The 27,995-nt window shown below is 44.0% G+C and overlaps 1 protein-coding gene across 1 annotated transcript; it reads left to right on the forward strand.

The window, feature by feature from the left end:
- Positions 1–51: 51 nt before the first annotated feature.
- Positions 52–27,973, forward strand: LOC137467927 (serine/threonine-protein kinase pim-3-like). Its single transcript, XM_068179337.1, has 7 exons — positions 52–160; positions 299–349; positions 544–910; positions 1,552–1,789; positions 2,368–2,434; positions 27,424–27,543; positions 27,869–27,973. The coding sequence occupies exons 3-7, from the start codon at positions 655–657 to the stop codon at positions 27,971–27,973; spliced, it is 786 nt and encodes a 261-aa protein (XP_068035438.1). The 5' UTR covers positions 52–160; positions 299–349; positions 544–654.
- Positions 27,974–27,995: the final 22 nt, after the last annotated feature.

Below are 27,995 nucleotides of genomic sequence, written 5' to 3' on the forward strand. Positions count from 1 at the left end.
GGCCGCTCCTGGCCCCGGGCCGAGCGCTGACAGCCCCGTCCCGCCCGCAGGGAAGGCGCAGGAGGAGGCCCTGCAGGAGCGGTACCGGCTGGGTTCGCTGCTGGGCAGCGGCGGCTTCGGCAGCGTCTTCGCAGCCACGCGGCTCTCGGACGGCGCCCCGGTGAGCGGCGGGGCAGGCGGCGGGCGTAGGAGGAGGGGGCGGAGGTGGAGGAGGAGGAGGAGGTGGAGGAGGAGGAGGGGGATGGGGCTGCGCAGGGCAGGCGGGCGAGCTCAACTCGCTGCTCTCCCTTGCTCGCAGGTGGCCATCAAAAGGGTGCCACGGAACCGTGTACAGCACTGGGGCGAGCTGGTGAGTGAGCGTGGCCAGCGGCAGAAGCTGGGCAGGGATGAGCCGAGGCCCGGCAGGGTGGAAGCCACCAGGACACCTCGAGGGAGAGCGGGCGTAGGGCCAGCGCAGGGCGCAGAGCATCCCGGGCTGGGTGAGGGGTTCCCGACCCCCGGCACGGCATCAGCCCCACTGATGGCATCGCGCTCCTCCCGCAGCCCGACGGCACCAGCGCACCCCTGGAGGTTGTGCTGCTGGACAAGGTCTCCACTGGCTTTCCCGGTGTCGTCCAGCTGCTGGAATGGCTTGAGCTCCCCAACGACATCGTGATGGTGCTGGAACGCCCAGAGCACTCTCAGGACCTGCACCATTTCATTCGGGAACGGGTGGTCCTGTCCGAGGAGTTGGCGCGGGATCTGTTCCGCCAGGTGCTGGAGGCCGTGCGGCACTGCACCAGCTGCGGGGTCCTGCACAGGGACATCAAGCCCAAGAACATCCTGGTTGACCTGGCCACCGGGCAGGCCAAATTGATTGACTTTGGCTGTGGCACCTACCTGCAGGACACAGCCTACACTCGCTTTGCAGGTGAGCCCACGCAGGGGTGTGCTCTCGGTCCCGGCATCTCATGGCCCAACACCACACAGCCCAAGCTGGGTGTGGCAGCGGGGATTCTCCCTTTTGCTGCCCTTCATGGCACTGAGATTTCAGCTGAGCTGCTTTTGAGCAGGGCTGGGTGGGGAGCCAGCTTCCAGCCCTGCTGGCAGCCTTTGCCCACCACTCTGGGCAGGACTGAGGCTAGGGCTGGGCAGCCAGCCCAACAAAAACACCCATGGGTGGGGTAGCAGAAAGGGGTGGCCAGAACCTGTGTCCCAGCCGGTTTGGGGTGCAGGTGAGAAAGGGCTTGGACTGCTCCACTCACCTGGTTTCTTTTGGCTTCATAATGGTTTTTGGGGCAGTGCAGGCAGGGAGGATGAGGGCATGGTTTTCCCAAGCACTGAGTGGGATTTTCCTCCTCATGGTCGGGCCTTGCCAGGGCTTCCACTGCTCTCTTCCAACCCCAGTGGCTTCGTTTCCATCCCCGAGTCTGTACACAAGTCCCAGGTGCTGGCGAGAGGGCAGCGGTCACCCCGTGTGCCACTGGGGCGGCCCCCACACACCCAGGGATGCTGGAGCCAGGCTCAGGGAGCAGCAGCGTCCCCCTGATGAACCCCATCTGTATTCCATAGGAACACGGTCATACAGCCCCCCGGAATGGACCCAGTTTGGCTGGTACTACGGCAAGCCAGCTACCATCTGGTCCCTGGGCATCCTGCTGCACCAGATGGTCTGCGGGGAGCACCCTTTCAGGAGGGGCTGGAACATCAGCTGTGACCATGAGCTCTCGCTGCCAGGACGGCTCTCTCAAGGTGGATCCTCATCTCTGGCCACGGGGGCAATACCAGTGCTGGGAGACAGCAGCAGCTCGTGAGCATCCCTCTCTGGCAGCTGCTGAGGAGGTGGCACATGTCCTGCTCTCCTGCTCTCCTCCAAAACAGGGAATTGATGGGGAAGTTTAGGCCCAGCTCTGAGCACATCCAGCATGGCCTGGGCACGGGAATAGTGGGGCAAAGCCAACAGGAGCCTTCTCCAACTGACCGGTGGTTTCTGGTTTCTCTGTCCAGAGTGCCAAGATCTGATCAGGCGGTGTTTATCCATGCTGCACTCGGACAGGCCCTCATTAGAAGAGCTGTTCCGTGATCCCTGGCTGCAGGATATTGATCTGCCCTAGAAGAAGGGACAGAGCCACAGGCACACTTTGATGCAAGGCCCTGGTAAGTTACAGCTCCACACATGCCTTGGCAATCAGAAGCAAAGGAACGCAGACATTTTGTCCAGCCTGTGTCACAGCCCAGGGGGCATCAGATGGGAACATGCAGCCCTTGTGCTGGAGCTGAGCTGCTCTGCCCAGCACTGGTGGCCACCATCCGAGCTGGTTTTGCTTGTCCTGGTTCCCTGACAGCTGGGGCCCTGGGCAGAACCCTGACAGCCTGGGCTCTCCCCAGGGAAGGAGAGAAGCTGGCGGACCCAGAGCAGCCTCAGCACCCGCAGAGCCCGGAGAAGCTGCACCAGGTGGGGCTGTTGCTGCTGGGGACAGTGAGGACGACATCAAGGATGACAACCTCTTCCTCCACCTGGTCACCGGCAGCTGAAGATGATGGACTTTGATTCTGGCGCCTTCTCCAAAGCCAGGCTCCACAGGGAATTTGCAGGTGAGTCCACACGCAGGGGGATGCTCCCAGATTTGGGCATTGCACAGCCTGGCCTGGAACCAAAGGTTCCCCCTTTGCTGGGGCGGATGCAGCTGATCCTTCAGTCGGCTGCCAGGCTGCTTTTGGCAGGGCTGGGGGGATGAGCTGGGGTGCTGATGAAATGGGAGTGGGCTCCTGGCCCTGCCAACAGCCCCAGCACCCACCGTGCCCCGGGCTGGGGCTGGGGCTGGGGCAGCCAGCCTGACACAAAGAAACCCCCATGGTGGGCGCAGAGGTGGGACTCCAGAACCTGTGCAGGGGCTGCTTTGCTTTGCAGGCACAGGAAGGGCTTGGGCTGCTCCACTGCCCCTGTTTGCTTTGGGATCACCGTTATTTTGGGGGGCAGTGCAGGGGGGAAGGGAGCAAGCCTGGGCTTCCCTCACCTGTGGGTGGGTTTTTTCCCTGGCATGCAGGGGTTGGGCCTTCCTTAAGCCCCTGACAGAGATAAGATTTTTGACCTTTTTTCTTGTTCCCCTTTTTGTCTGTAATCTATTTTCAATAATTTGTTGTGTGTTTTTCTAGAGGAAGCGTTCCAGGTGGGGTCCAGTCTGAATGGGGAAGTGCTTGGGAGCAGCTGTGGCGTGGGTGGGCCGTGCCCTTGGAGAAGGCTGAGGACATCGTTTGGGACCAGCATTTCTTCCAGCGGGGGATGGCGTGAGGTGGGTCCGGTCTGCTTGGCATGGTGGGATCAGAGCTTTGGGGAGATGGCAGCGAGCACAGGAGCATCCTGCTCTGGGCAGCTGCTGAGGGCTGGATGTGCCGTGGCTGGCTGCAGGCTGGGCACATGTCCTGCCCTCCTGCTCTGCTTCCACAGGCAGCAGGGATGGGCAGCTCTGGGCACAGCTCTGGGCACGGCCAGCATGGCCTGGGCACTGCGGGCAGCTGGGACAAGGGGACAGGAGCCTTCAGCTGATGGGCGCTTTCTGGTTTCTCTCCTTGCAGCCGGGCTCTGCAGGTGCTGAGGCTGCTCTGGGCTCTGCCAGGGCTCTGCTGGAGCTCAGCACCGGGCCGCAATCAGCCAAAGAAGAAATTGGGTGACCTGCAGCACAGACCTGCTTGAGCATTTCAGCATCAGAGCTCAAGTTTGCAGAGTGTACACCTCCAAGGGCAAACATGCCACCACCCAAAAATTAAACTTGTTCAATAGCTTCTGAAATGAAATCAATCTGGGATGACCCCAAATGACATTTTGCAGCTTGCTCAAGCTGTAGCTCAGCCCTTCTCTGAACTGTTCTCTCCCCCACCTGCCTTTTACTTCCCAACTGCTCCCTCTTGTCCCCCAGTGAGTTCCCAGCCCATGGCAGTCTCCATCACACTGTTGCCTTCCTTGGTGCCCCTCACCATGAGGAAGGCCGAGCCCCAGGCTTGGGGACTCATCCTGTCACTGGCTGAGGAGCAGCAATGTCTCAGAGCTCCAGTGGGATTTTAGTGTCATTCAGAGCTCCTCTTCTGCCCTCAGCTGTCCTCACTGCTGAGTTCCCACTCCCTTTTCCTCGTCCTTGCAGCAGGATGAGCTCTGTGAATCCCCTTGAGCCTCCCCACTCTGCCCAGCCCACGCACCCACCTCAGTTATGCTGAAGCTGCAGCTTCTCTGTCTCCTGTGGCACACCAGTCCAGTCCCCTGTGCGGGGAGCCCCAGCCCCAGAGCACAGCACTCAGCAGTGCACTCCGGGCTGGAGCAGCTGCCCTGCAGCCATGGCTTGGCTCTTTGTGGCAAGGGAATGCTCCCTGTTTGCAGCTGTCCCTGCAGGATGGCCCCAGGGCAGAGCCCAGCCGGGCTCCCACTGCAGCCCCTGAAGCATGGGGCAGACAGTGGTCCCAGAGCTGGGGTTCACGGGGAGCACCCGGAGCTGTGGCTTTCAGTCAGTGTTGGCAAATGTTGTGTTCTCATCTCCTGCAGCCTGTGGGGAAAGCAGCCTGTGCTGCCAGGCCTGTGTGTGCCAGGGGCTCTTGGATGTCTCTGTACCCATGGACAGAAGGCTCTGTGTGTGCCAGGGGCTCTTGGATGTCTCTGTATCCATGGACAGAAGGCTCTGTGTGTGCCAGGGGCTCTAAGATGTCTCTACCCATGGACAGAAGGCCCTGTCTGTGCCAGGGTTTCCATAATGTCTCTGTACCCATGGGTATGGAATAGCATGGACACTGAAAGTGTCAGTCCCGTTGCTTGCACGCTCCTTCCTTTGTGCACAAGACACATCCAGGCACACCCCCATGTACAGATACATTAAAAGGACAGGGAGGGACAGAGATTTCCCACAGTACTCCAACTTTGGCATAACTCACCTTTTAGCTGGTGGCCAGGGGATTTTTTTTCCCAGCTCTGTGTGAGAAGGTGTCCAGGAGCTGAAGGAGCAGCATTTAGAAGCAGTTTCAGGATTTCTAGGCAGGAAGTGGAGCTGACAACCATCCACGTAACTTGCCGTATTCATCAGGATGTGCTGCTGGTTCTTTGGGAATATGGCCCAATGGAGAGACGAGACTTGGAAAAATCCCAGCTCTCTGTGGGTTTGTGCAAAGGGGGAGCAGCAGAAACACTTTGTGTCTGCTTTGGGGACACAAGGTCCAAGGAGCTGCGGTGGCAGAGGGTGACCTGGGCTGGTGGCAGGTGAAGTCCTGGTTCATGGCATCCCAGAGTGGCACAGGACAAAGCTCCAAGCACTCCCAACCCCACTGATGAAGTCTTTGTGATGCTGCACATCCTATAGGAAAAGCTGCTGTCACACAATGCACTGGGATTTCTAAGTTTCATTTTAATTACTTTAGGTCCAAGTTTCAAACTGCAATGTTTTTGTTCTCAAGACACAGTCGTGCACAATCCATCTCTCATCCTCCTATTGCTTCAACACCAATTAAAAAAAATAAATCTTAATATTGGAAACAAAACCCAATGTCTTTAAAAAAAGAATGCTGGGGTCAGTCAGTAAGATGGATCCAGGCCATCAGAACAGGCACAAAGTAAATGAGTTCTCCTTTTAAAAAGATCAGTTACCTCTTAAATCCAAAGTTACAGAAGATTTCATTACACATTTGTTTCTTTTTGTTTTCTCTTTCATATTTTTCTCATTTTTAAAATTTTTTTCTATTTCTTTTTAAGTAGATAACACATCATGTAAAATAGGTAAGATTTTTCAGCAAAAATCAGATTTTTCAGCAAAAATAAGATTTACAGCAAAATAAGATACATTTCTGATAAACAATGAAAATATTTACTCCTCTGTTTAATTTTCTCTGGATACCCTGCGGTAAAAAATCTAGCAGATATGAGAAGAGGTGTCAAGTGTTTGCTTTGGACTAAGCTGGAGTTCAGCACTGCTGACATCCTGATCCAGCCAAGAGTTGCAGAATTCTTTTGCACATCCCGAATGTGTTTGCAGGCACAGCACCTGCAGTGCTGACACACCAGTGCACGTGAATAACTCTGTTACTCCCTCACAGAAGTTGGGCTCTGCCCCAGAGCGAGGTGCTCCAGCCCTTTGCTCCTGGTTCCCGTGGGGAGCAGCTCCCTTCCCTCTGGCTGAGCTGCTCAGGCAGAGCCTGGCAGCTCCTGGCCCTGCAGGGCTGAGGCTTTTCCCCGTGGCTGGGCACAGACTGATGGAGCAGCACCGCTGAACACGGGCACACACAGGGACCAGCAGCAGCTGCCTTTGGCCACCTGAGGCTCCAAGGCCCAAACTCAGAGCAGACAGGGCTGGAAGAGACTCACAGGCTCCCTGCTGGCTGTGCTGCCCCACTTGTGCCCACCTGGGAGCCCCCAGGGCCAGCAGGGAACCACAGCCACAGCCACAGGCTGCTGTGCCCAGGCAGCTCCAAGGGCACAGAAAGGAGGGTCTCCACCACGGGATCTGTGCCAGTCCCACAGTCCTGGGCAGCAGCCACCGAGCCCTGGGGGAGCAGAGGGCACAGCAAGAGGGACAAAAGCAGGCAAGGTCAGAGACTGGAGAGAGCCAGACCCGGCAGCAGGAACAGCTGCTCCATTGCACTCTTGGAGAAAGCTCTTGGCTGCTTCAAAGCGCTGAAAGACGTGCAGGGCAGAGAGGAGGCCACACCAAACACTGCTCCTGTTTCCACAGCCTCCCCTCTCCGTGTCCCAGAAGGAATTGGATGGACTGTGCTCTTCTCTCCGAGTGTCTCGTTCAGCACGAGCGGCTGAGCGCCAGGAGCTGAAGGAGCTGAAGCCTCAGGCCTCAAGAGCTGGGCCTGAGGAGACTTTGTGAGCAAATGAATGCTGCTAACATGGACCTGGCTGAATGCAGCAGATGGAATCATGGAATCACAGAATCCTTTCTGTTGGAAAAGACCTCTGAGCTCATCCAGTCCAGCCGGTCACCCAGCAGTGTCGAGCCCAGCACTAAACCACGTCCCTGAAGTGCCAAGGCCTGGACAACAGCCCTGAGTGAGGCCCTGAGCCAAAGGTGGCCTCTGGATGAACCTTCCAACCAAAGGTTATCTTTGTATCTGCTCACTTGTCACTGTAGAGCAGGACGGGAACGAAAATGACTCCAAATCAAAGGCAAAGAGAATGAATCCGATCTATTTCAAATGCACCGCTCCATTTATAGAGAACATAGTGCAGACTGATTTCATTGGTCTTAGAGTAAAAACATCTCACACCACTGGTGTGCAGTGAATGACGCACGGTGGCAGAACCCATCTATAAACAATGTGAACAACAAGATAGATTAGAGAATTATTTACATTCTTTCCCAACTGTCTCCCAGGCTCTCGCCTGGTTAGAAAACCTTCTCTTTTTCTCTCTGACTGAACTGAGAATATCCACACCCTGCTTTCTGGGATTTCTGGCCCTGCCTCCTGTCCCAGAGTTTGGCAATTCCCCTTGCACAGCGTGCTGAGCTCTCCATGACCAGCTCGAGAGGTTTCTCAGCTGTTGCATCCTGTGGCATGGCACAAGAATCTGCCTCCAATTAGCTCGGGAGCGCAGCTCCAGACACATGGGTTTGGTTGAGTAAATGCTATTTGTTTGGTGGGTAATGATGTTTTTCTAAGCTTATGCTTTATTCATAGCATGAGTGACATTTCTGCAAGAGGTAGTGATGTGTCTCTGGGTCTTAGTTCTGTTCTGGTTTTGGAAAATACACTTCAAACAGCTATAGCATTACACATTAGATAACCGGCGTATGAGTAAAATTACAGTAATAACTAGGGGCTTATGAATTAAATGAAATAAATATAGACACTAGGTTTTAAAAACAACAGGCCTTTACTATGATGAAAGGAATAATTTCGATTCAAGGGTGGAATAGATCTTGGGTTTGAATTTAATTATATGTTACAGTTTTGCAATTATCATTGTTGGATTACTCATGGGATTAAAATGCACATCTTTTAAAATGAAAGGTAGAAATATAGCTTTTTAAACATTTCATTTCAAGATCATTAGGTACATTATTACCTCAGCTACAAGACAATTTCATTTTTGCTCTGATCCTCTTTGATTTCTAACAGATAGGAAACAGCCTTCAGTAGTCTCTCTTCATTGTGTTTCTTTTTCTGTATTCCCATGTCTCATCCTAAATTGCTTCTATTGAAGATCTGCAGTGGCCCAAATGACCATATTTGAGCTCTGAATTTGTTGTATCTCTCTTCCTGTTTTTTCTTTTGGCCTGTTTTCAGATTAATAATGTGAGACTAGATAAGCTTCATGGAAGAAAAAGAGTCTATTTCATCATGTTAACCCAATAATACTATCAGGCAGCATCAAACAAAAAAGCTGTGTGTTTCTCCAGAGCCCTGAGATGAATACCTTTTTTGAAACATGGAGATTTATATTCCTGTGGAAATGTAAGTGATATCAAGGGCAGCAGATTTTGAGTGCAGCTGTAGTTACCATTAACAGAGGTAAGTATTTGAAGGAATTTTGATATTTCAGCCATGGTTTATTATCAAGGGTCTCTTGTGTGAAATATGGCAACCAGAACATAGATGACCATTGATTGCTACATTTGGCTTCATTAAAAAAAAAAAAAAAAGGAAGAAATTTCTTAAATGCATTATGTTTTTAATATTTAAGAAGTAAGTTCATGGAAACCTGGAAACTCATACTCAGGTGCTGTGAATCACAAGAGTTTCTTGTGGAACAAAGCACAGCCATCTATACTGTGTGTGTATCTGAGTGTGCGTGGGTTACTTTTTTGTGAATCGTGAATCTTTTCTATCTTTAGATTGTTATTAATAGAAGAACTTTAAAATTCCTTTCACATTGATAGCCAGAATTTTGGATCAAATACATAGAAAGAAATACAGAAGTGTGGGCATTTCTGAGGTTCTAGAGTTCCCCATATGACCAAGCAGTAGAGTTTATAATCTCTGTATTTTAACTTTCCTTGTCCGGTAATATGGACTAGAAAAATAAGATTTGTATATAGAGTCTAAAAGCATAGAAGATTAATAGTTTGAAGTACTGCCTTCAGCTTTCACAAAATTCATGGAGAAGTGAAGACTAACAACATTAAGGAGGTGTTCAATAGCTCTGTGTGATTGACCAAAGCAGTTTCATTAGATTTTCTTTTCCCTCTTTTTTTTTTTTTTTTTAATAATTTAAGCTGTGCTTTTGCCAAATACCAGTCTCAGAACTTTGCACCCTACATTCTGACAAGAGGCAGCAGTATAAAAGAGGTGGGAAGAGAGGCTTTAGCAATATATTTTCTCCTTTTTCCATTCTCCCAAGGCAAAACCTGGAGTCTTTCTGAAGCCATTGGCCAGCATTTACTCTTTATCTCCAGCCTGTATCTACATATTAATTTTTTAAAAATTGTATTCAATGGATCATGTAAATAAGTCTGCTGTCCAGCAATTATTCATGTAAGATGCAATTCAACCAAATTGTATTGTGATTTTCCTATTGCAAAATCTTGTCCTTTTAAAAAAATTTACTAATATTTTATTTTTCTGAAGGCAGAGTGGATGCAGACAATGTACCTGCCAAAGTCAGAGAGATTGCAGACAGAGTTTCCAGTTTATAAGTTTCCAGGGCTTTGTGTATTCAGATTCAGGCATTCTAACTTTGAACATGCAGCCATTTAATCTTGCAAAGACAAAGGTTGTATTGGCATGGAAGCAAATACAGAAATGCACTCTGTAAGGCCATGAAAGAATGTCACTGCATTACAGCAGCCTAACAAGGTATCATACATCAGCTGAAGCATTGTAATTGTCTGTCTATGCACTTGAGCTTGCCCAGAGCGAGGTAAACATCCATATGCTCCAGGGATTACTCATTAAATGAAGCATTATGGTTTAGTACTGAGAAATCTCTGCTGTCCTTCCATTATTTTCTACTTAAATGATCATTTTCTTCTGCATAACAGTAAGTTTTAATTACGCGATTTGCTGTGTGTGTATGTTGGATGTTTTTCAGTTGCTCATGCAGACTGTAGACAAACACATACATGTGTGCAGACACAACATTTTCCCTGCTATAATTTGGTATTTCTGGCACTTTGCAATAGTAGGGTCAAAGCCAAACTGTAGCTACCTCTGGAAAATCTTACAAGTAGCTGTAATTGAAAAAGGCAGTATAACTTTTCTGTTTTAAAACCTAGTGGAGACTTTTTTTTGGAAAATTGAATGCTTTTCATCATTGCTTCAATGTGAGTTTTTGATGAAGTCATGGAACTTTTGAATGTGTGTATTTTTTGAAACAATTCTGAAACTCATTAGGCAGTAACAGAAATGCCTTTATATTATTGTGATCCACTGCTAACTCAAAATTTGACTTTTGATAGATGTAGTAAAAAGAATGAAATTATTCTGAATTCTAAGTAAGTAAATACAACTAGTTTGATCCTCCAGGATAATTACAGTTTATAATACTGAATTGAAAAGTTTATTGTGGTTGTAAAACAAAAGGAACTTTTTGATAGGGCTTACTGTTGTAGTTCTGTGAGATGTAATCCTTTTGGATATTTCCTACCCCTCATGATTCACTCTGTTGCTAATGAAGCTGTATTCTGACAGGCCTTTAAATTAATGCCTATGCCTGTATGAAGCACAAGTATGGAGTACATAAAGTACAATTGTTTTAAGTATTTATATTTGTCTACTGATGCACTAGAATCTAACAAACTCAAAGGAGGAATCCCTTTCACGAGCTGTAAATTTCAAAAGTTCTGACCTATTGACTTCATGAGAGTAAAAATTCTCCAGTGGGAGTAAGATGTTCATCATGCCTTAACATAAAGTCCAGGAGTCAGGGAAATGCCTGGCTGGAATAAACAAGCAGCTCATCCAGTCTGCCATTCTGGCACCAAGGGCGGGTAAGACCAGATGTTTCAACGGAAGGCATAAATCTTCACAATTTTACTGTTCTGTATTGCAAGATGATGTTTCTTACATCACTCACACCTTGAAACCTGAAGATTAAGAGAGCTTATAACTCTTACTTCCTCATAGTCAGTTTATAACATAAATCTTAAAGCACATTTCTTAAATTATTCAGTAATTTTGAAAGCAGATTTTGAAGATACATTATCAACTGGTGCAAAAGTAAAACGCTTCACCTCCATGCTGCCTTTATTAGAGTAAAAGTTGTGAATATGAGAAATCCTGGTCATTTCAGTAAACTAAAAGTGAATTTTACTGCAGCGTGAGAGAGGCAAAGGGCCTTGTCAAGGAGAGATGTGACAGATCTCCCCAGCTGCTGGGTGCTGGGATGCCTTTTCCATCCTACCTGCCTGCAGGTACTCACCAGTTCATGTGTGGGAACCCTTCTGCTACCAATCCTGAGCCACTGATGGCTGTGAAACTGAAGGGTTTGTCTTTCACTGATCTCAGCTCTGATTTTGCCCCATGTTTGCCAGCCTTGGCAAATGCTTACTCTGTTGAATTGAACTTAGTTTGTTCAAAGCTGATCCTGGATTCTCACCAAAGATTTAGTTGTGAAATATCTCGTCTTGTACAGTGACCATAGCAAGATATTTCTCTTTGGCAGCAAACACTCATTAGAACTGATGACTACTATCACCTTCTTAACTTTCTCTTGACCAATTTTCACTTAATTTCCCACTCACTCCGTGAGACAATTATACAAAATAAATAATGAGGTAGCATGTGTCATGCAGCTAATGTTGAAACAGTTGGATGAGCATCAAACTAAATCCAAATTTTCCTTTTTTTATTGCCCAATGGGAGCTACTTTCTGGCTAATGTTATGAAGGTGGTGGTGTATGAGGGGAAATTAATACATTATCACATTGCACTATTGGTATTGGAAGTGGTTCTTCACACACTGGGTAGCAGACATATAAACTTGTTTGCCAGATGGTGTTGAGATGCAAGAATTTTACAAGGGCTCAGAGGGATGCTGGACAAGTACTTGAAAGTGATATCTACTTGGGGGTTGCAAAATAGACAGGCCACAATAGGCTCAGGAAATCTCCTGAGCTGAAAATAGATGGAGAGGAGGGGGGGCACTAAGGGTAGGGAAATATCGTATATAAATGTTCTATATTTATTCTTCTTGCTGTTGAAAAGAGACCACTAGACTGGATGAGCCTTCAGTTTTGCCATTACAAACATTTTTATATTCTTATTTAAGTAACAAGTTGTTGTGTGAGAGGATTTTTCTGGAACAGGAAATTAATGTTGAAGGTGGAGAAAACCCAGAACTGCTTAAATGTAGAAAATTAGTAATATGTTTTGTGATCCATATTGCTAAGGAAAGAAAAAGAGAGACAACTTTAATACTGAAAGAAAATCAAATGTGAATACTTTCTCAGTTACTGACTGCCTAAGTTTGCAGTCTTGCCTTTTTAGCTTTTATATTTCACCTTATATTACCGTCAGGAATAGATCTTCATTGTTTTGTGGTGACTTCTACTGGTAGTTCACCAGGTACATATAGAAGGCCTTTTCTGGTCTAGCTGTCTGTCTCCTACATCCTACATGCTTCTTTCTGTGGTAGAACTTAAGTTCCGTAACTTGCACTACAGTACACATATACTATTGATAAAGGAAAAAACGGCTGTAGCACTATGTCTGCTAAAGATATTCTTCTTTTTCAGAAAGCAGATCCTTATGTGGAACAATTAAAGGAGACATGGTCAAGTTATAGTTCATGGGTCAGTTTAGTGTCTCATGATACTGAAATTTTTTAATCACTTACTTTAATCTTGTTTTTTTTCATTTGTCTCATCCTTCATTGGGGTTGGCCTTGCATGCTGAATTCTTTTCTTTTTATTGCTTTATGGTTTTTAATGTCTGCACAAACTCCTCTGAAAAACAAGAGTGTGGTTGAGGTGCCTCTAAAGAAACAGAGATGCCAGGGCTTGAGTGGGCTTTTTGAATTCACTCACTCTGCATGTCCTGACTACCAGAGCTGGGTTATAACTTGTAAAAGTCACTAGAAACAGCTGACTTTCTTATCATCAATAAAATTTAAATTTGCATCTGGCAGACTTTTTGTTGCCAAAAAAGTTTAGGAAAAAAGTTACGGTTATCATTGTTACTATTGCCCTTCTTAATTTTATTAGGATTAATGATGATGGTGAAAATTATAACTGTCCTTACTCCCAGAATTTCTCTACTTGATATTAAGAAGGCCAAAACTCTGCTGCAGTGGTTTCTTTTGCCTGTTTTAATGTTTTAATGGGTAATATCAGCTACAGACTTTTATCAGCTATCTGAAGTTACTGCTTGCTGATCATTAGATTGACTACAACCCATGAGTTTATAGATATCCTGAAACCATTCAAGAATAAGTTCTGCGAGAAGGTATTTTTCCAGAAAATCTATCTGTAAGAAAAATTGCTTTTTGCATCCTGCCAGTGTATTAGTGGTGTGAGACAATAGCAATTATACAGTCATTTTCTTGGTACAAGTTATTAGTCATCTTTGTTCTTTTGAGGAGATATTTTCAGTGGTTTGGGTTTGGTTTTTTTTTTTTTTTTTTTTTTTTGGCATTAATGGCACTTCTGTCACCATCTGGCTTAGTCAATTACAGATCTCCAGAATAACAAAACTCACAGTTTGCATGTATGTCTCTGTTTTTCTTGGGGTCCGGAGAAATGTGACTATTCTGCATTTCCTAGAAAGGGAGTTGTGAGACCTCAGCCCTCATTGCACATTACACAGAAAGAATCTGTAATGAGCTCTTTCTGTGCCTCAGGAGGAGCACAAAGCAGCTGGAGCGGGACTAAGAGTCCAGACAGCTGAGCTCAGTGGGGATGGAGGATGGTCAGCACTACAGAGAAAATGTTCGATAGCTTGTCAATTCATGACCCTGAGGTCCGAGAGGCTTCCATTCCCTCGGACAAATGCTGATCCCCATTAATATGAATGGCTGAACTTCATTTGACATCAGTCAGTCCAGGGTCTGAGTGCAAGTACATTACTCCCCGTGCCATTAATGCAAGTCACATACCCCAGCTAGGCAGATAAGGGAAATAGAATTTTCAGTAGTCATTGTTGTTTTGCTTTGCAGTACTGTGTGGAGGTGGTCAACTCCTCATGCGTGATTATCTTCAAGATATTTGTTGCACTTTATAAAGTTCATCGGCAAACTTGTGCTTGCTTCTTAAAAGTAGTCTGCTGTGTCATGTAGCCCATTTGACTGGGTAGAAAGAAGCATGTCATGTTTAAGATAGTGACACTGATAATTAGCTGTTACTATCTAATTCCACTTCTTTTTTTCACTTCAATTCCTCCTAGAATATCTAGTGAGTACATTTAGCATCAGTTTCCCCAGCAGAAATAGTAGGCACACATTTTCTTTACAATGACTCAATGATGTATGTACTAGTTACTGTTATATTTTAAGTTGAATGTACGAAAGGTATTATATAAGTTTTGAAAACTACCTTAATAGTGTTTTATTCTTCTCTAGGCACAGGAATTTTGATTTTGTATTGTCATTTAAATAGACAATAACTAAAAGTGAAGGCTTTAGTTTCTTAATTGGTTGTCACATATCTCATTTATGGGTGGTTACCATTTAGTTTGGTAAAGGATCCGAAGACTCAGATTCCTTTTGAACAGCCAATATCTAGTTTTTCTGATGATTTATTCATAGCAGTTAGGTTTTTGCAATTCCTTGTGAGGAAATTGCCCTTCATAGGATCTGTCTATGTAAGGTTGTTGTATAATGCATGCTCATTTGCTTAGTTGTATTTGTAAGCTCCAGCTGTGCCCATCACTTGCTAGATCTGTCATTAAAGGATTTTGTTTCAAATTCTGCCTGGCTTTGTTTTCAGATGTCTCTGAATTCCTTCCTGTGTTGAGTCACAACTGTGAAAAGAGAAATCTCCCTCTTTAATTCAAGGGGTCAGTGGTTTAAAAGCACTAAAGCCTTGTGGGGAACAGCTTAAGGAAGGTAGTTAATCATAGTGACCCCAAGTCTTCATAAACTTACACAAGGCTCATCTGACAGGCAGAGTCCTGGATATCTTCAAGCCCTGGTTTCTTTGAGGAGTAGCTGTTTTGCCAGGGAGTGGAATCCTCTATGAACAAGCACCTGTGATGGGTCTTTGCCACCTGCTCAGCTGTGGCTATAGAAACACAGCTTAATCTTCTCCACCACATTTCTTTTTCTAGCTAAGCCAGCATGCAGCCCAATTCCTTTCTAGTAGTTTTTTTTCCCCTGCAATGTTGAGAAATATTTAATGTGGTAACTACAATGGCTTCCACTTCTTGGTGTCACTGGGACATAATAGACTGACAGGAAAGAGCTGCTGATCTGGATAGAAAAGAGAGGTCAGGAGGGAACACACAGATGGTCTTGTGTGCTGGGCGAGCAGAAGTCATTGGCGTGGTTTGGGTGTCAATAATTCATCCAGTGGCATTTTTCACCCAACTTCTTCAGACTCCAGTGGGGAAATCTTGGAATAAATCCCCCTCTTGTCTCCGTGCAGGCAAAAGCCTTATTTCACATACCATGTTAATAACTTTGACACTCAGCTGTGGGCTTAGTTTTCACGGGATGGGCAAACCAGGACCATGTGGGTGAACTGTACGTGGAAGCAGTGAGATACTGAATTAAGTGATACAGCTAATGCAGTGCCTGTACCTATGCTGTGTGTACTCCACTTGTCCTATGCACACATTGCTATTCTTGGTACAGGGGTTGATTATCTGCCTATGGATCAGTTCTTGAATTGCTTCAGCTTTTGGACAGTGTTATAAAAGAAAAGTGATCCTGTTTTCAGTCAGATTTTAATAGTGAAGTAGTTAATTCGTAAGCAGCTCAGGTAGACATTGCCCTTATCAGAAGAGTCCTTGGGAAGATAAGGTCACTAGAGAGTAGAAAAAGTCATTTGATGGCTGTCAGACATCCAAGTTTAAGTGGAAGGGTGTTGGATGTTGAGCAAGACCTTCAGTGTGTGATTCAGTTCAGTTATTAATTTGTCCATTAACTGCTAAAGGAAATAGCAGAAAAATTAGGATTGAAGGAGACATGAGGAAGTCATATGATTTTATTTGTATTTCGAAGGATGGATAACTTCAGCTTTGGATTAGATTGCTTAGAGCTATGTCCAGTCAAGCATCAAATGTCTGCAAAGATGGAGAATCCACAATTTCTCTGAGCTCCTGTTCCAGTGTTGACAATCCTTTCATTCCTTGAGGAATGAAACCTCAGAAGTCCCTCAAGACTGAGATTGCCTCATCATCTTAGGGGACAAATGACTTAGGGGAAAAGGAAATGAGAAGTGTTTTACATCCTGCCTTTTTAATATTGGTCTTCTGGTTATGGAAACTAACTGGTTAACCATCTAAATTTTTCCTTTTTTTTCAGTGAAATACTGATTCATCCTTGCACACTGTGTCCTCACAAGACACAGGAAAGTTATTGTGATTTTAAACTAAAGTGGAAGTATTTCTGTGTTGAATGGAGGAGGTGATGCATGAATTCTTGGTTTCTTTTTCAGTATGGCTGTTTCAGATTCCAGGAACTGTCATGATAGCACCCCTCATAAAGCAGCTTAAAAATAGCAAAACAACTGTTGCACCAAATATAAAGTGATTCCTGCTGTGTCACAAACAGAAAGGTTTTTGAAGCTCTGAATAGATAGCAGCATGTTGTAACCCTTGAAAATGGTAAAATTGATGATCAGAGGACACAGGACTGTTAAAGCTTTGATGACCTGCTGTCTGAACCCATACTGGCAGTGTGTTTTTCCTTACACAGCTCTGTGAAGTTCTTTATAGAAAATGAAACTGTGATTGCTTGTAATTTTCTGCAGTTTGCACAAGCACTTAAATCACAAATAAAACACTGTAAAAAGTGGTATGTGAGTCATGGATCTCCCTGCAGGAGTTCCAAGTCTGTTGTCCCTGTGGAGAAGGTTGGCTGTGTGACTAGGGGGATGTGGGTACTGGTCCTGACGGCTAGTGTGATGTTATCCAAGGGATGTCATCTCCTATGGCAGCATTAAAAGAAATCCAGCTACCTCTAACAAGGATAGAGGGTAGAGAATGGAGACATTAAAGCTTTTAAAGTGCTCAGATGCTGTGATGATGAGTACCTGAGGGAAACCCATCAAGAGGAGCAGGTCCCCATTGAGTCAATGACTTGTGTAAGCTCACAAGTGGGATTTTTTATAGAGGCTCTGCTGATTCTCTGTCACATATACTCCAAATTTAAATGAAATCAAGTGTTTAAAAAAAACCAGGAAGAAAGCAAATGTGTTCAGTCTAACAATAAAATAACTGGGTTATTGGGCCAACAGATGATCACTGCTGTGCAGTGTACACGTTCATATGTGTATCAGTTTACATTTTAGCTGCACAAAATGTTGATCCAAAATTAGGGGGACAATGCATTAAAAAAACCCGTCTCCAGTAGACTTCAAGAATATAGTAATGAATTTTTAAATCAATTTGTTGAAAGTGGAAATTAAAATCCTTCCGGCATGTCTTTCCCTATAGTGTAGTTTTTATAGGAAACCCTGCAGACTGTGCTGCACAGAGTTCACTGACAGTGCATCAAATAATGAGGCCATACGTTGATGAAAGGAATTTTAGTAAAATATGCCATTGGATATACAGCAAACAGATTTGATCAAAGCCCAGCTGCCGTATGAAGTACACATTTTTTTAACCATTACTAAACTGCATTAGCCTGAATTATTTTGAAAGTTATGATTTGACTTCTACACAGCTGACAATAAACTAAATAGTACTGGCAGTTAAGGAAACATGTTTTCAGGATTTGTAAAATAGAAAAAATAAAAAAAATATTTTATTATATTAAGATGCCAACTACAACATGCAGTTGCCTCTACTTAACATTTGTAACATTTTGTTTTTATCGGAGAGTCTCACAGACTTTAGATACAGCTGTGAGTGCCTGCAAGCATTTACACAAAATTATAAAATGTTGGGCAATACATTAATGCTTACATGAGATAATATAGCTACAAATTTTAGTACAATAAAGCATTAGCTGTGAAATGAAATTTACCTTTTAAATATTTATATAAATGTAAATCTTTGTTCCTTTATTTCCTTCTGCTTTGGGGAGGGTTTGTTTTAGGGTTGTTTTGGTTGAGTTTTTGATTCAGTAGAGTCTGCTGAGTTGTGACTGTGTGCATGATCTGCAGGTTGTGCCTGCACACAGAGTTGGCTGTCTGGTGGTGCCTCAGATGTGTGTATGGCTGAAATGTGTAAACTATTGCTGTGTAGTGTGCAATTAATGGAGCCATACAGCACTAGGATCTGGCTGAGGTCTGGATTGCTTGGATCAAGGACAGGAGAGCCCCACCTACTTGCATCTGTAGATGTATCCATGCAGAAACTCACAGGCTGTTCTCTTTCAGAGTATGCACTGCTATCCACCTTGCTGCTGTATCCTGCAGAGCTGTAAGTCTGGATTTGATATATCACAGATTTCACCAGAGTGCTGCACTACTGTCCCTTCAAGCTGGGTTTTTCACAAATGTACAAAAGTCATGATAGGGCAAGTTCAAGTAACTAATCTGTAGAATACCCCATTGCCACTAGTTACTGGTTATGCCCAAAAATATCAGCCAGTTCAGACTTCTGGTCCCTGCTAGAGGACTGATGCTTCACTCCTGCATATCTTGGAAGGTCTCCTATGAAAGGAAATAGCAGAGAACAGTTTTTCCACAGCAAAGCACTGGCAAGAACTCCTGGAGGCGAAAATGAGACTGTAATCCTTCCTTTGTGTTGGCCAATGTAGGTTTATGTTTCTTCCAGCAGAAGAATGGTGGTTGCAGGGTCAGTGGTTTAGGTGGCTTGACAGTGCTGCCTGAGGGTAATTCAGGCTGCAGCAGGACAAATGCCATCTGCTAGAGTTTAAATGCTCAGGCAGATCTCCCCAAAATGAGCATTTGTTTTCTCTGATGGCCATTGTGACATTTTTCTGGCTTTCCAGTATTTTCTCAAGAGCAGGCCAAGGCTGTTCCACAGGCAGAGCTTCCTGCAAGTGTTGTCTCCTTCACTCAGAGCTGAGCCAAACCACCCCAAGTGCTGCAGGTGATGACAGACATTTCAGAGGAAAATTCTCTGTCTCTCTTCGAAACCCTTCAGATGTTACAGTACTTGGCAGAAAGTGGTTTTCCATCTAGTCTACCTTTTCATTAATGTCTCTAGGAATTTTCATGCTACTGCTTTTTTCTTTTCTTGGATACCAGAATTACAAAACTCATCTTAGAATCACTTTTCATAGCATTAGTGGTTTTTTTGGTCTGCTGGGGAAACATGCTGTACTTAAAAAAATGTAACACTGAGGTTTGGCTTAGGGCTCCTTTTGATTCTTATGTGTTGCTAAATCGTGCTTTACACTGCTTTCTTCTTTGGCTTGTGTTTGGGTTTTGTTGTTTGGGTTTTTTTTTGGTGGTTTTTTTTTTTTTTTTTTTTTTTTTTTAATGATCAGACTCGTAGGGCATTCTCATGTCTTTCTAAATAAAGAGCCTATAGAAAGCTGTTATGATGGACGTAATACCTGAAGTCATAGTTCCTTCCCCAAAGGAAACAGGAGGAAATGAGGAAAAAGAATCCATAAGAGATACATATGCATCTAACTATAGAGTGAAAGGCATGTTGATATTTCTGTGCAAAGATCCCAGCTTCACATCTGACTGGTGGGACATTTTATTTATGTCCCTACCTCCTCTTGGAAATACAATTTTCAGATGACAATTTGCTTTCCATCCTATCCTTTTTCTTGAACAATAGATACTGTGTTTGAGAAACAGCCTATAGAATGTAGAAAGCAGTGAGTCTGGTTGTTTTTTGGGTTTTTTTTTTTGGGTGGGTTTTTTTTGTTTTTTTTTTTTTTTTTTAGGAGACACAATATACAAATAATTAGGGTTAGAGAATAGCATTTGCTTTATCATCAGTCTTGGATTTATGTGTTACATGTCCAAAATATAGAATGCCACAGAAAAAATTTCTCAGAATCATCGTTTGTAATGATACATAACATGTCTGTGTGCATGGCTGTCTATCTGTCACTTTCTGAAAAGATTACTTCTGTGTCTGTGTGAAATTTTTGAGTGCAATCCTGACCTCACTGACATTGACCTGAAAAAGATCCTGATATCTTTTGAGGATGTAGTGCTCATTTCCCATGTGTATAATTTTAGGTGCCCAACAGTAAATTTCATGGTCAGATGAGCTCTTCAGAGCAATGTGACACAGACCATTCTGTAAGGTTTCTACCATTTCAACCAGTGTTTATCTCCAAACAGACTACATGCCTGTTAGAAATGCTTCCACCAGCAGATTCCCTTCAGAAAGATGCTGAAAAGTATGAAAAAGTAAACAAAGTAAGGGAGTTCCTTCCTCCTTCTTCTCTCATTTCACTTCCTTAGTCACCATTTTTTACTTGAGCTTGAGTTCATCTCAACAAAAAATCCAGTGTAATCCTCAAATGTATTTTCTCTCTCTATTGGAGAGCTTTATTTATTATCAGATGGTTCTCTGCAAGAAGATTTTTTTGCTGACTCTGTTCCCTCAATTGTGTCCTCATTGTCTCTCAGACCCTTCATTTTTCTTTGCTCGATTTGGTTTTTCTCAAGTGGGAATCACAGCGGTGATTTTTCTTGCCAAGTTATTGGTGTTGAATGGATGGTGTGTAAATCCTGTGAGGAGCTCAGTAAAAGTTAAAGCCTTTATAGTATTGCAAAACTCAGTGTAAGCTGGGTTATGCTTCTTAGGAGTCTCTGCTAATTGTTTGGGTATTTAACAATAGCGAAGACTGCTGCATGGCAAAACCTCATCTAAACCAGGTAGACTAAACCCAGTGATTTATGCAACATAAAATGAAAAGAAAATCACTTACTGCAGGCTCACATAATGCTTTTTGATTGTACCGTTGTATTTTTATTCATCAATTTCTCCTGGTGTTAGGAAGTGAGGTAATGCTGATCTGGGGTTTGTGTAAAAAGCAGTATTTTCCTGAATCCTGAAAGGGAACATTTTCTGGACTATAAACAGCACAAAACCTACTTAATAAGTAGGAGAATAGTGATGAATATTACTGCTTACCAGTTCTTGGATGGAGTTAGCTTTAACTGAGATTTCACAATGAAGAGAAAAGCATCTTCTGCCAAATAATAAACAGACCATCTATCTAAGGGCTACAAGAACATAGTTTCATTATGCTCTGGATCAATGTCATCTTTGTTATTGCAGAACTAAGTTAAGATTGTTAAGTAAGTCTGAAGGTGTAATTTTATTTTTAGTCTATTTGACTTTCTAAGTTACTAATCTAAGCCATGTATGCTTACAGTTTTCCCTCTTACTAACAAAGGCAATTCAATATCCAGTTCATGATTATAGTACAGTTTTGAACCACACAGTAGACAACCACAGTAATTTTTCTTTTGGAATTTGTATGATAATTTCAAGGTGAGATATCTGCATAATGCATTGGACACACATATCTGTATACTTCTAGTTAAAATACCGTGCTTTAAATTTGTGTGCATATAGATTTTCTACTTGCAATAGTAGAAAATATTCTAACTAAATAAACAGATATTGATCTCTTAATAAAGAGATGATAAAGAGATAATGTACCTTTCAATAAATATGAATCGTAGGTGGGGTAATTTTTGTTTATATTGTAGCTGGTTAGTTTTAAATCTTTTAAAGCAATATATTTGTCTGAAAGGCCACTCATGCTATTTTGTTGATGTCTGGAAGGGACATTTTTTGCTCTCTTCTGACTCCATTGACCAAAATAAAATAAAACCACAAGATGTCAAACAAGGATAGATGAGGAGAAGAAAGAAAAACTCTTGCATCAGTGATAGAAAATTACGTATTGAAGCTACGTGGCTTAGGCAACTTACTTATTAGGTTTATAATTAACTTATAAGCTTATAGTGACTAGATTTTATAAGCTATAGTGGCTAGATTTATAAGCTTGGAGTGACTAGATTTTATCTAGAGTTTGTAGCTCTAGATTTTCAGTTGTCACAATTTGCAGCATTGCTATTAGATTCACTAAAACTGAGCCACAACTCTTTATTGGAAAATAAAATTCTGAATTTTAAAATGACCTTGGAAAAATAGTGCTGGAAACAGGTTTTAAATTATCCGCCAATTCCATAAAGGCTTTTTTCACAGAATTAACCGAGAGTTTCCTGAATACAGTTTAAAAAGTGTGTGTTTGCAGATGGGTCACAGTCGTTTCAGCTCTGGACGTCTTGACGCCAGGAGAAGTCGGAAACTACACAGTATTTGTGAATGCAAGATTTTGCATTTAGATAGGTTTGGGCTGTACGATCTGAAAAAGCTCCCATAAGCACAGAGCTCCTTACTGTCTGTGTGTTTGAGAAGGCTGAAGAGCTCTGTTTATTGCCACAAAGGGCCTGGAATAAATTATGTTTAGTAAATTGGCCCCAGGTTTTCTTGTTTCAGACAGTAGCTTCGGAGCAATCTGTTTTATAGGCTCCACTAGATGTGACCAATTGCGGGGAGGTGACACCTCGTTTCGGGACGTGCCATGGCACATGTGCCAGTCAGGTCTGGCCCCTCTCTCTGTCAGGATGGCAACCCACCCGCAGCTCCACTTTCTGTCTTCTGGCAGCGTTACCCACAGCCCGGTCCCAATTTATGGGCCCTGCTGGGAGGTCCAAGCAGGATGGAGCCAGGCTGCTCAGCCCCTCTCAGCCTTGTGCCTCCCGCCCCTACATGGGGCAAATAAAAGCTCCTTTATTCCGCTGGAAATGCCCCCGTTTCAGCGAGGTGTGTGCATGGCTTCCTTCCCTGGTCGGTCTTGCAGGTGATAATTAACACAGTGCAGTGCTATTTCCTAGCTGAAGCCAAGGTGGGGAAGCAGCTTTAGCCTCGGCATTTTTCTTTTCAGACTCTTTTTCCTCATTTATTTTGGATCTGTTCATGGTGAGGAAGTTTTAGAAGGTGTTGGTCCTTAGCTCAAGTATCAAAGAACTGAACAAACCAGTAATTTTTCCTTCTCTGACCAAATTCTTCTTACTTTTGAGGGGCGGAAGGAACGGGGTAGTAGAATTTGCTTTTAGGATTCATGTTTTATTTCTGCTCATGGGACTGTTTGCTTCTGATCAGTGTGACTGTGGGTCTTTTCAGCACAGGACACTGATTGACATTGCTTATGTTACAGAGAGGAAGGATATTTCCTGAAGATTAATGGCAAGTTAGTTGGCCTGAAGTTCATTAACCTGAGCTAGACTGTTGGAAGGACTCTGTGTGGAAGCTGGAATTGTATTAGAGGATCATCATAAACTAAAAATATATGTGACAATCTGGCCAGATTGCAATGAATCTAAAGACAGGGTTGGCTCGAGCCCACAGAGCAGCTGCCTCCAGTGTAAACTAACCAACCGCCTTGTGAAGGCAAATGGTTTTTCAGAGACATTATTCAAATAAAAGGGAAAAGAGGAAAAAAAAACAACCAAAAAACCCTGAAGGTTCCCATTAGCAAAAAATGCCTAAATGAAAAAGTGAGGTTGTGAGCTATGGCCAAAGGCCTGAGTTTGGTGCTGATTCTCAATCAATTCAGCAAATGACAGTGCATCGACAAAACTGGTTTTTTAGTCAAATTTAGTCTTGATTCTTCACAGTAATTTGCCTCAAGAAAATGAACCCCAAATCCTTTGGTGAATTCCCTGTTGTCTGAGGCCCAGACCTTCAGGCCATGACGTCTCAACATGCTTGCAGTGAGACTGGCTCCCACTTAATTGCTTCTTTTTGAAGTATGGTTTGTCACTATCATCCTGCTGAAGATGGACAGGGCTGGTGTCTCACCTTCATATATTCTTCCCCCTCCTCCCCTCCCCCTCTGTTCCCTTTCTTCCCCCTAAATAGATTTTTAAAGGCAGTTTAACCCTACGATAGTCCAATCCACATCAGTCTTTTGTGGTGCACCCTCAAATAGATGTGTTGGCACAGAAGAAGTAAGGGCCTTCTCTTCAGATCTCATTCTGTAATAAAGGGAAGGGAAAGATGAAACAGGCATTTCATGTTTGTCTGTTTTCTCGCCATGTCATCTCATGAACATGCACTCCCCTTGGCCAAGAGTAGTACATTCAGACACTGAATGTCAGTGTTGAAGAGGGGACTGAGAAGAATGAAGCTCAGTGTTCCGCAATAGGAGCTACGCTTTGGGCATTTTACAAATTATTTCCCTCTTTCTCTTTCACCATCGTGCTCTTCTTGCACACTTCTTTGTCTTTTACTATTAACAGAAGTTCTGGAGGCTCAGAAAGCCCAAGTTTCATCTGAGAGAGATTTCCTCTGTTGGAGAAAACTGTTTCCATGCTTTCATGCCATGGTTCTGGGTGCTGCTGTAGCTCAGAGTTGCCTGACCCAGGGCTGCAGGAGCTCAAATGCTAGACCAGGGGCCACGAGCTGTGCTGCATCCCTCATGGGCTTGTAAGGAGCCTCTCCTTCGATGTCTGTGCAAGTGCTGGCTGACGTGGGCGCTAGGATTGCTCTTTTAATCAGGCAGTTCCAGTACCTTTCAGAAAATAATTTTCATGGCAAGTCATGAGCCATTAATCTCTCGACTAAGCATAACATTTCTTTACTCCTTGGTTTTACAGCATTACTCAAACACTGATATTTTTAATTTCACCAGCTGTCTCCCTTGACCTCTAGCATCATGCACTTGCAGGAGGAAGGATCTGGTCTTACAAGTATTTTCATACTCTGATCTCTGTGATTTATTAACCATCAAGTTTTGCCTTCAGAACTCAAGACACCATTTAAAATAATTTCTTGTGCAAAAGTGGAGTTATTGGGCAAAAGAGATCCTTGATAGCTGGGTACAAAGGACACCAGGATTGCTGTTGCTGTTTTCTTTTCAACTACTGTGCTGTGTGACCTTGAGGAAATAGGTTCACTGCAGCTTTATGGTTCTGTTTTTGCATAGGGAAAATAAGGACAGGGATAATTGCTTTCATTTGTAAAACACTTCAAGATTTATGGACTATGAATGACACTTATTAAGTGAAAAGTGCTGCAAAGCTGGCTTAGTTGCACACTGTGCTAACAAAATCTCATATCAGCCTATTGACCCCAGCCTGAAACACTCATTAAAGTTTGTAGGATGTTTTGGTGGATGAGTTGCAGTTATTCTGCTGGAAATATCATACTGAAAGCACTTTTAAATCCATCATCTGCACTGACTTTTTTTCTATTAAAACTAAACACAACTGCTTGTTCTACCCAATTTTCTTAGTTTATTAATGAAAGTTTTGATGGGTATGTACTCATTGTTAACGCTGCTTGTACCCCCATGGCATCTGAGACCTTACAGTTCATTCCAGTCATAGCATAAACATAAAATAGCTTTAGTACTGAGATAAAAAGTTATAAAACATTAAGATATCCAGTCAACTGGTATGAACTAACAAGTTGCGTGGTCACTTTTGAATGGCAAATATTCTTTGTGTGGATACTGTATTAATTTAATTTGTGCTTGAACTTTAGCTATGCTAGACACTGGTGTTGAAAAGTTTACATATTTTTCCAATGTCAAAATGTGCAAATTTAGTATTAAAGAAACAAAGCATTTTTACTTGTACTGGAGAAAAAAAATCCTTTTGTAGCAAAGAAATTAAATGAGCTGCTCTTTAAAGGTAGGTCTGGCTTGCTTACAGAATTATTATTTATGCAGTAATGCAGGTCTACAGATGTTTTCCTTTTTTTCTTCCAGATAAAACTTGGGTTGTTTGAAAAGTGGGGAGATAGTGCAAAAGAAGATGCAGAAGAAGAGAGCAGAATGAGAACTTTGCAAGTGCCACATGCCTGCAGCCTGCTGTCTTTAGTGATGCTGTTCCTTCCAGTCACTGGAATGTCAAAACAAAATATCCTAAGACTGAAGCTTTCCTAGAAAGGTAAACTTTTCAGTGTTTTTTTCTGATTCTGCTGCTTTTGTTTTGATGTGATGTTGCCAGCAGTTCATTTGTATTACTTACCAGGAAAACAAATCAGACATACAAAATAGAAGCCTTAAAGATGGATGAATTCTGCCTAGGGACGGTATTAAATTCTGGTTTTTTTTTTTGTTTTGTCGTGTAGAGGCACATGTTTCTGAAATACAGCTGTCTTTTTAAACTATTATTTCTGTTTGCTCCAAGAGGATGTTAACAGACTACATAAATTAGAGGGGAGTTATACTTGAAACACTCCGAGCTGCATTGGAGATATTTCCATGTGGCTGGTGGGGATGATGTGAGACATGGAGGACATTCACATCTTCCTAGAGCATCAGAGAAGGTTGAGAGCGCTGCCTCAAGTGTTTCAAGGGGCCTGACATTTATTTTTGTAATTCTTTTTCTATCACTACGTTGGTATGTTAAACTCCACATATGTGGTTTTCTTTGTCCTTGCCTGTTTGGATCACAAAATCGTGTTTCTCTGTGGAATTTCTTAGTCTTGTGTGTAGTTCTTGTTGGGAATGGTATCTGAGGAGTTTCAACACAGACACATTTATGTATTAATGGACATTTTTTTAAAGGAGATAGATTTCATGTTGCTTTGAATGTAGATTACACCTCCACAGGCACAGAGATGTGACACTGATGCTGTCTTCTTTAGCTAAAACAAATGCTCTCCAGTTAGTTATGTTTCATCTATGTCAGCACCCTGCCCTTACGGGAGCTATTTCTGCTCTGTTTTTCAAACTTATGTCTTCCTATGCATGGCAGAATTGCACTCAGGATGGTGTGATGGGACAGGCTGTAAACCCTTCATCGGGGCTTATGATACGTTTGTCATGAGTTTAACACCCAGAGGAATTTATTGAGTAAGCAGAATGACATGCTATTTATTTACAAGCTTCTCTTTTGCTAGATTTGCATGCCACTGTGCATGCTATTCCACTGTTTAGAGATGTGTTTGGATGTGTTTGTGTGAGAGAGACGGAGGAAGCAAGATCAAGGGATCTTGACAACATTTTTATAAATTCAGGAAACAGTTGCACTCACTGAAGCCAATGAATACAGAAACTGAAAACCTGAGGGCTGGAGTCCCCGTGGGTGGGATGGTGTGTACCACGTGCTGGTCCCACTGAATCCCCCGCCAGGGCACGTCTTCCACCTAGAGCTGAACAGTGCAGGGCAGATGGCAACAAGGACCTTCAGCGTCCGTGTGGAGCTTGCGTGCTTGTGCGAGAGGGAGCGGCTGGGCGAGAAGCTGTTGTGCTTCCTGCACCACTCGCAGGAGGAGCTGTGGCGGGAGCAGAAGCGCAGCCTCCTAGAGACACTCTGCACCGGCTCCTACCTGGATGTGGAGAAAACCTCCCGCTGGTTCTACCAGTTGGTGAGATGCTCGTGGCTGCACGTGCCTCAGTCATACTCATGGCACTTGGTGTTTCAGCCCTGCAGCCGGTCCTGCCAATTCCAGCTGAGCAAAGGCAAGAAGAGCCTGACGGTGGAGATGCTCTTTGGGGTGCGCCAAGGGGACTCTGACATCTTTGTGGTCAGCCATCCCACAGAGGCCCAGAAAGGCAACTCCAGCATCTTTGTGAGCAGTCAGCCCACCGAGGCAGACATAATCACAAGCACAGCGTGGCCTGAGACATATGCTGTGGCAGAGGCAAAATTCTTGCAGCACATCGCCAGGCAGATGCCGTGCCAGAGCTTGCACCTGAAATGCCTGCAGGTCTTCACCTGCATCCTGAGGGGCACAGGTTTTTCCAGCTCTACCTGGAAGACTGTGGTCATGCACGTGCTGACCACCGTACCGCTGTCCCGGTGGCACAGGAGGGAATTTGCACAGCGGCTGTGGGACGTCATGGCGTACCTGCGCCGCTGCCTGCACTTGAAACACCTGGACCACTTTGTGCTAGGCAACGGGAGGCTTCCTGCAGAGATCAGCTTGCCGCCAGCAATGCGAAGGCTTCAGCCACTCAACCTCTTTGAGCATCTGGCCCGAGATCCTGCTGCCCACCTAGAGGCACTGAAAGCTTATGGTCG

The sequence above is a fragment of the Anomalospiza imberbis genome, unplaced genomic scaffold (assembly GCF_031753505.1).
Source record: "Anomalospiza imberbis isolate Cuckoo-Finch-1a 21T00152 unplaced genomic scaffold, ASM3175350v1 scaffold_88, whole genome shotgun sequence".
NCBI lineage: Eukaryota > Metazoa > Chordata > Aves > Passeriformes > Viduidae > Anomalospiza > Anomalospiza imberbis.

Bases quoted from the DNA above. Each gene is read 5' to 3' on its own strand.
- LOC137467927 (XM_068179337.1), top strand. From the start codon at position 655: ATGGTGCTGGAACGCCCAGAGCACTCTCAGGACCTGCACCATTTCATT. The intron at 1,790-2,367 runs GTGAGCATCCCT...GGCTCTCCCCAG, and splicing joins CTGGGAGACAGCAGCAGCTC to GGAAGGAGAGAAGCTGGCGG. The intron at 27,544-27,868 runs GTGAGCAGTCAG...ACTTTGTGCTAG, and splicing joins AAGGCAACTCCAGCATCTTT to GCAACGGGAGGCTTCCTGCA.